This window comes from Macadamia integrifolia, chromosome 3 (genome assembly GCF_013358625.1).
Source record: "Macadamia integrifolia cultivar HAES 741 chromosome 3, SCU_Mint_v3, whole genome shotgun sequence".
NCBI lineage: Eukaryota > Viridiplantae > Streptophyta > Magnoliopsida > Proteales > Proteaceae > Macadamia > Macadamia integrifolia.
Genome location: NC_056559.1, coordinates 31992275 through 32003972, shown reverse-complemented (window position 1 = coordinate 32003972; position 11698 = coordinate 31992275). Strand labels below are relative to the sequence as shown.

The 11698-nt window shown below is 37.3% G+C and overlaps 2 protein-coding genes across 4 annotated transcripts in view; one reads left to right on the top strand and one right to left on the bottom strand.

The window, feature by feature from the left end:
* The first annotated feature begins 101 nt into the window (after positions 1-101).
* On the top strand, positions 102-1824 carry LOC122074575 (mavicyanin-like). The gene is made up of 2 exons (XM_042639459.1): positions 102-1143; positions 1219-1824. The coding sequence occupies exons 1-2, from the start codon at positions 963-965 to the stop codon at positions 1599-1601; spliced, it is 564 nt and encodes a 187-aa protein (XP_042495393.1). The 5' UTR covers positions 102-962; the 3' UTR covers positions 1602-1824.
* Positions 1825-3267: 1443 nt separating this feature from the next.
* The window catches only part of LOC122074570 (mannosyl-oligosaccharide glucosidase GCS1-like), a 22397-nt gene continuing 13966 nt past the window's right edge, over positions 3268-11698 (bottom strand). The window contains exons 13-23 of one of the 3 annotated variants that reach the window (XR_006139000.1): positions 9432-9557; positions 8603-8670; positions 6774-6923; positions 6653-6703; positions 6384-6440; positions 5276-5428; positions 5069-5160; positions 4721-4830; positions 4523-4586; positions 4156-4419; positions 3268-3365 (exon numbers count right to left, since the gene is read on the bottom strand). Coding sequence is in view for 1 of the 3 variants with exons in the window: in XM_042639449.1 (XP_042495383.1) it covers positions 4257-4419; positions 4523-4586; positions 4721-4830; positions 5069-5160; positions 5276-5428; positions 6384-6440; positions 6653-6703; positions 6774-6923; positions 8603-8670; positions 9432-9557 (1034 nt within the window). In the remaining 2 variants the exon portion in view is untranslated. Of the gene's footprint in view, positions 3366-3818; positions 4420-4522; positions 4587-4720; positions 4831-5068; positions 5161-5275; positions 5429-6383; positions 6441-6652; positions 6704-6773; positions 6924-8602; positions 8671-9431; positions 9558-11698 lie in introns of those variants that run through there. The other 2 variants (XR_006139001.1, XM_042639449.1) reach the window with 2 other exon arrangements.

Below are 11698 nucleotides of genomic sequence, written 5' to 3'. Positions count from 1 at the left end.
GAAGTTACCACCACAAAATTAAATTTAAGTAGATTCTAGGAAAGAATGATCTCATTATTATAAAGCNACCCTTATGCCACAACAATGACAATACTAGAACAATTTGATCCACATAGGACCCACAGTGTGGAAGGTGTGAGAAAAATAATTTTATTAAAAAAACCCATGATTGAAGACAGGGGAGCATGCATCCCTAGGTCATCCAGCTGTGGAATGACTCCTTGTTTCTTGGGTTCTATGGAAAAGAATCCTATCTGAAAACATGTGATTTGTCCAAAAAAAATAAAAAAAAAATCCTTCCGAACACCATCAGGTATATATGGTCCGAGGTACCACAATGAGCATAAAGTGTGAAAGTAGTTTCAGTAGGAGGTTGATGAGGATGATGATGAAAGGCTTGGTACAACTTAGTTTATAAGCGAAGCTATTGAGAGAATAGGATTAAAGAACCTTACCGTAACTTAACTTGAAGGCTTGGATGGAATGGATTATGATTGTGAATTTATTGTGGCTTTGCGGACAATGCAATACAAACTAATAATACTAATTAATAATAATGTGGATCTACAGAATAAGATTACTATGCCTCTGTGGTTCCATGTATAGCTCAATAGCTTTTACTGGAATTGGGTAATTATGGATAGTGATGCTTCGTTGGAATAGTGCGAAAGAGAGGTCAGAGAGGCAAAGTGACTACTGGTTAGCCCTTTTGATTTTTCCAAGAAACTGAAAGCTTTTTGCAAAATAGTCCCTCTAGGGACGCTTCTCTCTGAATTAAAATATATACCCACCCCGTTGCCAGTTGGGATGATGATTTGAGCATATTCAAGTGCAAGTTTCCTCATCTCTGTGCATTATAAAGACCTCAACGAGGAAGTCTCAATCCAGAAACAACGAATAACGAGCTCACATAACGTAACAGAGAGAGAGAGAGAGAGAAGAGGAAAAAGAAGATATTGAGAATGGGTGGTGGTGCAAGAGGAGCAGTGGTGGTGATGGTGGTGGTGCTATTAATATTGTCGGAGGGGACAAGAGGAGGCAATGCCACAAAACATGTGGTGGGTGGGAGTCAAGGGTGGGATGTCTCTACTGATCTCACCTCTTGGGCATCTTCCAATACTTTCAAAGTAGGAGACCAACTCGGTATGTCTCTCTCTCTCTCTCCCCCTCCCTCTCTTCTTATTCTTCTAATAGTAATGGTTATGTTTTGCATGGCAGAGTTCAAGTACACAGTGGGTTTGCACAGTGTAGTGGAACTGGGGAGCGAGAGTGCGTACAAGAATTGTAACATAGGGAATTCTGTGAACTCAATGAATGGAGGGAATGACGTGGTGAAGTTGACTAAGACTGGGACTAGGTACTTCGCTTGTGGAACTCCAGGCCATTGTGCTCAGGGCATGAAGCTCAAGATCAACACTCTCTCTGCTTCTGCTTCTGCTGCCAATAATACTGATTCCTCTTCTTCTTCTTCTTCATCATCTACTCCTACTCCTACTTCTACTTCTACTTCTTCTGCTTCTACCCTGCAATCTTTTGCTCACTTGGTTCTGACGATGTTATCTGTTTCCATCACCATTTCACTTCTTACAGTAAAGAGTTAGCTAAAATCCGGATTGTATATCTCATGGTCTTGAGTTATGATACATGTGTGTGTGTGTGTGAGAGAGAGAGAGAGATATGTTTTATTTTATATATCCATTAATATTATGATAATTATTGGGCTGACCCTTGGGGCTTTGAGAATTGAGATATGAGAGGAAATGAATGTACTTGTAAGTCATGGTTTGAAGTAGATATTATATGCATCTCTACAAGATTATTTCATTTAATAGTCATTATTGGTTTCATTATAGAAGTTACCACCACAAAATTAAATTTAAGTAGATTCTAGGAAAGAATGATCTCATTATTATAAAGCCCCCCCCTCCCCCTTAACCTACATACTAAGGGCCCGTTTGATAACGTTTCAAGAAACGCGTTTCTGCCGTTTTTGTTTTCAAAAACAGCAGAAACAGTACAAAAAGCGTTTGATAAAACTGTTTTGTTTCTGGAAACGACTTGTGATAATTTTTTCACTGGTTATCATCGACTTCTAAAAACATGACTTATTAAACACCTTCAATTCCGTTTCTGTTTCTAGAAACAGAAATTTATGTTTATATTGTTTCTTGAAACAGAAACGACAGAAACGTTATCAAACGGGCCCTAAATGATTATTCAAAATGTCTTTCTCACCGTTTGAACAACTAAAAGTGGTGGAAGAATGGATTCTATTTTCACCATAGATGAAAGAAACTCAGTCACATGGTGAGATTCCCAACTGATGTTATTGCGATTGGAGGGAACTTCAAAATTTTGGACTTCATACAAGAAGGGGAGAAATGATTGGTTAGCTACATTTATTTCCTGTTTCCACATAAAAACCGAGTAATTTCATGACGACCTTACTCCTAAAGCATCCTTTACATGGTTGTTGTCTAAAAGAACAACAGAAATCTTACTGAATAAAATAATGGCACATTTCAATGCTTAATGAGGCACGAATAAGATATGTTTATGGGAAAAGTCTCTTGGAACAAGCAGCATAAGTTAACTACTGACATTTTTTTTATCAATATTTTAAAGAGAAATTCCTCTTTGAGAGGGCATCGGCTACCCTGTTTGCTTGGGAACCCTCTCATGTTTATATAGAATGTTAAGACAGCTAGAGCTTTGTGTTCGAATTTCTATTTGAAATGCTTTTTGTTGGGGGTAAAAGTGCCTAAGCACCTAGACATTACAATTGTCTTTTTGCATAAATGTCTCAGTGAGATGAATCATCATATTTAAAACGAAACTTATTCTAAGAACTCCTTACAAATCTAATTGGATAGAATGATCAACCAAATCAGTAATCTACATGAAAACATCCATGTGAGAAGGTCCCCCTGTGGTCCATGTAGGAAACACTTTTCTTGGTTCAAGTGTCAAAAGAAAAAAAGAATCCCAACTAGCCTTGTTCTTCCATAGTATCTCAGAATCCGAAATACATAATCCAGCGTAGCAATGGGAGCACTGGAGAACAACAAAGAGAAGTTTCTTCTTGATACATTTCATTTACAGCTTCCGTTCCAATTTCGGTTGTTCAATTTGTTTGGGCATATTTGACATAAGACATGCATCCTCTTCTTAATTTATCATAGGATGATCCATTGACCTTCCTAAGTTTTACCTCCTGTTCACAACTTCCTCCTTTAACCCTCCCCTTACCCCCCCCCCCAAAAAAAACCCCATTATAATAATAATAACAATACATAAAAATAATTAAAAAAAAATCCACTTCTGACCTTCATCAATATCTTGGCCCCTATCAATTTTCCAACCTCCTGTGAAAAGAGGATAAATGACCTTAATAAATAATTTCGAAAATGACAATCTAGTACCAGTAGAGTTTAACATTTCCCATATGTAACTACATAATCTCTCTTTTTTTCTTTTTTGGGTAGAAACTACATTATCAATAAAGGTCCCAAAACATTGATAAAAGAAAATGATAGAATACCTTTAAAATAATAAGCAGTAGTATACTAGTATGAATTAGTATTGCCATTTCCAGTTTTGCACATAGTTTATTTATTTATTTTATCAAATGTAAAACCTAGGAACAAGTTGGTTCCTCAAAACACCACTTATTATTGAAGACCATAACCCTTTTTTAAAGGGGGGCTGGCTGGCTATAGAAAAGCATACATTATATTGTTAAATAGTATAACCTTATGGAACAGCATAGAACAACCCAAAAAGATTACAAAAGGGTAGGGAGAGTACAAAAACAAAACTTGGCAGAACCCCAAGACATTCCTGTAAAAGAGGATTGATGCAATCTGCATATTAATGTACAACAAAAAGTTCTTAGAGAAGAAGCAACGGAATAAGAGATAATAATGAATTTTTTTGGGGGGAGGGGGGTTCAGTTTTCGAATAAATAGCTGACCGTAAGGCCCTAGCATTCCCTGTAGAAAAAATAGTATGGTCATTTTGAGTATAGACCACGTTAAACATGACATTCATACATCCTAGTTTTCCAACAAAACTGTGACTATCATTGGTTGTTGCGACTAGATGAGCTGGTTTCTGATCTCATCCATCAAGATTCAAGACCAAATAAATTCTCACCTCTACTATGTAATGTTTGTTCAGTAGAAACTCTAAGCACATCCCAGATATAACGTACTGGCCCTTTCTCAACTGTCTTTCCCTCTGATCTCAAGGAAATCTCAACGAATTGAATGGCTTAGATCTTCACAAAATGATTCCCCCATGACCAGAACAATAAGTGAGGTCCAGCCCGTAAATGGGTGTGCACCTTTCCCCTTACCCTTTTTCTGGTCATATTGTTCCCATAAGAACCCAGTCTGAAAATAGTTTTTTACAACATTCCTACATCAAAGGAGAAGCACGGGGAATGGTGAGTAAACTGGATAAGAAGCATCCAAAATAAAGCTTCAAATAAGCAGTACTCAGGTTGGCAGTACAAGCTTACCTGATTAGATTTTCCCTCAACTCCTTGTAAACTGTCCTGGCTCTAGCTCTGTAGGGTCCATCCTCTGCAGTGCAAAAGCCATAAAGGTTGTCAAATAAGGAAAAATTTTAATTCCTCCCCACCCCTCATGAGGGGACAAATGGTGGGGACTGGGGAACAATATCCTCCTATGTAAAATTTTCAACTTTAAATATAAACCTGAAGAATAATGGTGGAGTGCTGAAAGAATCATATAATTCATGTTCATCCAAATGGGCCCTCTCCAATAAGGAGGATCATGCTCCGTGTTGCGCTTCATGTACAATGAACTGCAGCACAAAATATATACAACAGAAGACTGTAAAACATGTTCATTAACAATTTACAAGCATAGCTTTAAAACTGGAACAAGTGCAATGGATTGGATAAATTTTGTCAGACCCCCTTAGAAGGTCAGTTTGCTCAGGCGTCAAATTCAAAATATGGCTTAAAGCAGTCTAATAGATGAGTCTAAGATAAACAAACAATTATAGATTGTCATACAGAAAATTAAAGCTGTAAGACCACCTTGTTTTGGCTAGTGAACGGAGTCCATAATCTGTCCATAAAGTGCCCCGATTGGAAATGAGGTCGAGTTGTTTTTCCAAGATCCATGATTCCTGAATGATTCAAATCTCCATGCTATAAAAGAAACTAGGAAGCACATAAGAACTAAAATATGTCTTAACATTTTAATTTTATCCAACAAACAAGAGAACCCATAATGAAACTTACGGGTGGAATGATCCTCATCATAAATGGGAAAAGGCTGATATAACCGATATGAGGAACAAGTCTCAACTGTGGCTTTTCTAAAACCTCACGAACAAGCTCTCGACTTGCATAACTGCTACCTGATGGATTTGTTTCTTGCCAACTCAAGCGAACCTAAAAAGTATTCAAGTCAGGGTCCAGTATTTCATATCCTAAGGGAGCTTCTTGGAACATATTATGTCCAGTTAATATCTCATACATTAGCTTTATGATAAGACAAAAGATGGACTTAAAGCTCACACAACAACTGGCAAAGAACTTTAAAAAAAAACATTCTGGCAGAAAAGGAAGCACAAAAGAAAATTGAAAAGGAGAACTAAGACAGTAGACAAATAGAACAGGAAAGAAATATTAATGGCAAAGAAACAAAGCTGAACTATAAACCTTGCTAACTAGTATAGGCAATCAGTTTCTTGAGACTCCATTCTAATAATTTTGTCACTTGATGCAGATTAGAGTTAAAAGACCCAGTGTTAGACCAAAGATACTGGAGAAGACATACGAAAATATTTAAGGCTTTGGATTAACAAGAAGCATGGCTTTCAACACAATTTGATGGGGAAACAAGATCCGTGTAGCTGACTCCATTTCGTTGGGAAAAGGCTTAGTTGATTTAGGTTGTTGAATATGATATCTATATTTATCGTTGATCCCCGCCCCCCAACACACACAAGGAAGTTATTGGGAATGATTTTTTTCCTGATTTGTACAGGCAAGAGGATCTCTTTCCTCTTGACCAGCACAAATATTTACCACATCACAGTTCTGATGGGGCTGAAAGTGTGTGCACAGTCGGATTCCATAACGACAGCACGGTCCAAGAAACAAACTGTCATTTTATTCCATGAAATGGTCAGCAAGGAATGTCCCCTAACAAATTGCAAAACATGAAACTCAATACAAGATATTAAGATATTATCTTGTCACGTTGCATTTGATTACTTGATTCATACAGTTCAGCATGTGATGAATATGGCCACTCTATGCAAAATGGCATCTAGATATTGAGAAAAGAATATATACACATGCAAATATTCTGAATGGGGAAAGTGAATTCAAGTAATCATACCTTCTCTGTGTGATTTCCAAAATCAAAATATGCCCCATAAACATCATCAAAATGCATCTGTGAAAACAGTCAAGACATTTAATATAAAAATAAATAAAGCTAAAATTAGAGGAGTAATTTGATGAACCTGCTACATGTTTTTCAGCCTAAAGGATTCTAATTTTTACTACATTTTGATTAAAAAATTGTGCGAACAATAATTCTAAAACAGTGATACTATAAACAACTTAATTAAAACTAATGCTAGAGCATAACAAAATTGAATATACCCGATTCAGAATGTCGAAGTCTGAGAGCCGTTGAGCCATTGTATGGTAGCCCTGCACCAAGTGTAAAGCTCACATTCCAACAGACCAATTTTGAAACTTAAAAGATGTGTCGATATTATACCTTTCCAAAATCATTTTTCTTTTCAAGAAGTTCTGCCATGGAACTCATGCAATCTGCCGCAAGAAGCATCCAACATCTTAGATCCAAGTGGCGTTCATCTTCACTTGGGTGTGATGCACGTGGATAATCATCCAAACCAGATGACAGAGACTGGAAATGCCAGGGTGAAAGCCAATATTACAACATGCTTCATATATGTGAGATAGGTAAGAATTCAGTGATGGAAAAAATTGAATGGACAAGAAAGAGATGCTCAAATTGCATGCCAAGTGCCAACAGTCCATCTTATTGACAAACGAACATTCCACATCAGGTGTTCAATGCTTGCACCAGATGGATAATGCTCAAATTGTCAAAACACGAACCTTAATTTCAGCATTTAATTCATAGAAAAAACTCTTTAACAGGACGTTTATCACAATATAACGAAGTCTTGTATTGCAACATGGATAAAAACATTGATGCATTCAAACAGAGGTTAAGATGGGAATGAGATTCCCATCAGAGGATGTACTCCTAATAAGCCCCTAACGACAAGATCAACACAAGAAAACCATACCAGTTAATAAAATATATGTCATACTTCAATGCCTTAACAAATTGAGGCCCAGAAAATGATCAACTATTGGACCTCATATGCCATCTTAAGCAGTAGCACTCAAATACCCAATGGTTTCTTTCCATCCAGATACACCACAGGACAGAAGCAGCCAGGATCATCCATGCTAGCCTTTGGCCTCAGATATTAGCTTAATGGAACAACAATAATGATCAACTATTGGACATCATAAGCCATCTTAAGCAGTAGCTCTCAAATACCCAATGGTTTCTTTCCATCCAGATACACCACAGGACAGAAGCAGCCAGGATCATCCATGCTAGCCTTTGGCCTCAGATATTAGCTTAATGGAACAACAATAATGATCAACTATTGGACATCATAAGCCATCTTAAGCAGTAGCTCTCAAATACCCAATGGTTTCTTTCCATCCAGATACACCACAGGACAGAAGCAGCCAGGATCATCCATGCTAGCCTTTGGCCTCAGATATTAGCTTAATGGAACAACAATAATGATCAACTATTGGACGTCATAAGCCATCTTAAGCAGTAGCTCTCAAATACCCAATGGTTTCTTTCCATCCAGATACACCACAAGACAGATCATCCATACTAACCTTTGGCCTCAGATATTAGCTTAACGGAAAAACAATCCACATAGAACTAGAACTTTAATCCAAGGGCACAATAGAAAGTGAGTGAAAAGTGCGAAATGGCAGGGGGAAAAGCTTTGGGAAGGCTGGTGAGGGAGAGAAGTCAAACATGTCTTCTAATTTGATCTTATGATAAAAATGGTAAACTAGCAAACCCAATCTCGAGACAATTAGAGCAAGCATATCCATTTACGAGTATGATGGTTATGCACTTATGTTCAATCATCCTTTGTGCAATCTACGTCTCTCCTACCATGTGATACAATTTTCCCAGTATCATGGTTGAGGTAAATTACAATTCAATAAATTGAATTTAATTTCTTACATATCTTTCTTCCCTTTTGATTCAGGAATCTGGACTGCAATCTACCAACAGAAACCATAAAAACTGATGATGAATTACATTACAAATACTAAGTTGTGTTAAGTGAATTTTTTAAACTTTGAAAACACCACTTGCTTGATGTTGTCAACCAATATAACCAATTATAGTGGACTCATGAATTACCAATTTGTAAAACCCTGAATGAGTACAGTGAACAAACTACACAATCACAATTCCTGCCATTGAACAAAAAAAGCGTTTTGGATTTCAGGAAGGTTTTAAGACAGAACCTTTGGATTTAGTTCACGAGTTGTTTGCTTATCTCTCCCATGCCAATAAAAGGTGCTAGTATCCTTTCCTAGCAATTAAAACATTCAGAATGTAAGGGTAAACAATCTTAAGATATCATACTATGTCAACCAGAGCACTAGAACTTCAATAGATGGGAAAAATTAAATGTCATCGGAAAACTTGAGACCACAAAGTCTCTAACCAATATCCATTTTTTAATCGAATACTAACTAACATTCTATGTCTCAAGGCCACTCCACGGCAGTCTCCATACATCAGACCCCAACATGCATGTTGACACAGTTTAGCACTCAATGGTTTTTTTATTTTACTTTATTTTATTTTTTTTTAAGTAGGAAAAAAGTGGGGGACGGAGGGATAATTGCCAAAAAAATAATTATTGTACATATGAGTTGTGGTGTCAACACCTCCACACTTGTTAATGGAGAGAGGTATATGCAATGCAAGTACAAATGGTCAAAGTACTTAAAGTACTTGATTGTGCAAATCAGCTGAATTCAACTCTGAATCTGGTTTACCCGCAACCAAAACTTATTTCTCAGTGAATATGAAATCAGCATTGGCATGCATAACTGAGAAATTCATTATGGAGCTAGGAAAAATGGTGTAAGAGGCATCAAAGAATGCGGCTTCTATTTTAGAATTTAGATTGTATACCATATCTATAGCAATTCACTCCACTGTGAGAGTATATGTCCCCCAACATTTTAAGAGTCCTCTGGAAGGTAGAAAACTTGCCAATAATCTTTATAAGAATAGTGACATACCATATAACTTCCATATGAAGAAAAATGATGTACAACTTACCTGATTGTGTGGCATTGAACCATTGGAACCAAGCTTCAAGGCGAACAAATGCCCTCTCTAAGAAAGAAGAGATTTCATTGCTTTCAGTGGTAGTGAACTTGTTTCCTATCATGCCATGAACAAGATCTGCAAGGAACAAACTTTTAACAGAAATATTGGGATTCATTCATCAAAATGAAGTAAACTTGCAATTCCTTTTTCAGCATATGAATATTATTTCACAAGATATTGAAACATGTGCAGAATCACAGAAAAGAAAAATAAAAAATTTCAAATGTTTGCACGGAAATTGTTCTTCAAGCAAAAAAGAGGGAAAAAAAAAAAGGCACATGAAACATAGGAAACTGTCACTTGGTTGATAAAGCTGCTGACAAAATAGCAAAGAAACTGTTGCCTTCAGCAGTATAATCCTAATAGCGAAATGCTATAATATCTGATCAACGAAGTTGCTTTCAAAGAGCTTAAACAGGCATAGGCCCCTCTGCTGATGAAAATGAAGGGCTACTAAGTCATAACTCAACAACATAAGGCCTTTAAACATTTTTCTCAATTTTGAAAAATATTGTTTCCCCCTACAACAACTCAGCCTTTTCTCAACTAAATGGGGTCGGCAATATGGATTTGTCAAAAAAAAAAAAAAAGGCCAAATCAAGATGAATAGGCCTACCCCTAGCTCTTCTATAGCACCTTCCAACTAGAAGTGATCATTCCTCCATACTAGAGCATCCCAAGGCCTCCTTTGAACATGGTCATTCCACCTTTTAAGCGACATTCTCGGAGCTTGTCCTGAATCGTGGCCACTCCCAACTTAGTTCTCTCTCTCTCTCTCTCTCTCTCTCTCTCTCTCTCTCTCTCTCTCTCTCTCTCTCTCTCTCTCTCTCTCTCTCTCTCTCTCTCCTAGTTTTGCTGCACATCCATCCACATCCATCTAAACATCTGCATCTCTGCTACACTCAAATTATCTATGTTACGCTTCTTGACTGCCCAACGTTCCGCCCCATACAACATAGCCGGTATTATGATCGTCCCGTAGAACTTTCCTTTAAGCTTGAGAGGAATACGTTGATCACAAAACACTCCAGATACACCTCTCCACTTCATCCATCTTGGTTTAATTATGTGGAAAACACCATCATCTATCTCACCATCCTTGTCTATAATCTGTCTATGCACGATTTTGATTTTAAATGGTAGCTCACAAGGCCAATGAGAAACTAAATTTTCAGGCTTCAATCTGTACATGAGATTAAAAGGAGCTGGCTTTCTAGCCAATTTTCATGTCGTCCCTAGTGTGCTGTATGGCCCAAGGTATCAAGTATCAATACATGTCGACTGCCTCCAACACGTATCAAATTTAGACCTCTCAATACAATACACAATCAAAACATGGACAAAAATAAAAAGGCATATGTATCAGACTGTGTCAACCCATATCGATCAATCGATAGATTCAATACAGGTCAATACAGAACAACTGTATCTAGACACAATGCAAACACTACTGTGCTCTATTTCTGACACTAAGATTTGGGCTGAGAAGAACTCATTAGACCTCAGCTGTTCTCCTTGGATCAGCCTGAGACTTTGTTGGGTTGGACCTCTACCCTAGGGTAATACCCAATTACCCATGCTGAACAATTTGAAGTGGAAAGATTGACAGAGCTAGGAGATCCGAATTGAGTTTCAACCAGAGTTTACTATTGTAGCTAGGTTCTGCTTCTGTTATTATTAAACTATTGTTTGCTTTTATATCTATTGATCATAAGAGGACTAAGAGTGGATAAGCCATCCCTAAGTTTTGAAGTTCATTGGCCAAGTATTGAGTGTTCTGGAATGGAATCGAATGGGGTTAGATTCAGTTTCTAGTTACAGTTCTTCAACTGGTAGTTTTGGTTGCAGAATTTTGTTTTATTAAAAAACATCCTCCCTCATTCTAAATTTTAATTTCAGAAAGGCCATTCTCTTCAAGAATGTTTAATTAAACCTCCAAGATTCTGCTCATACTCTTTCTTAAGGGTCCAGAACTTCAATGTAATTACAGACTTTGTGCATCTGTCGAATACCTTCTCTTTTTTTTTTTGGATGAATAAATAAATTTATACCCAAAGCGAAAAGAAAATACAAGGGGAAAAAAGGGTGGGGAGGGGAGGCTTAAGGCAACAAGGAAGAGCCAACCCCAAGGGGAGCAAAGCAAAAGCAGCAACAAAAGCAAAAACAAAAGACAGCACAAACCAAACTAGCAACCAAAGCCACAACCAAGGAGCGGG

Coding starts and splice junctions, on each gene's coding strand:
- LOC122074575 (XM_042639459.1), top strand. CDS start 963: ATGGGTGGTGGTGCAAGAGGAGCAGTGGTGGTGATGGTGGTGGTGCTA. Junction 1,144..1,218: donor CAAAGTAGGAGACCAACTCG/GTATGTCTCTCT, acceptor TTTGCATGGCAG/AGTTCAAGTACACAGTGGGT.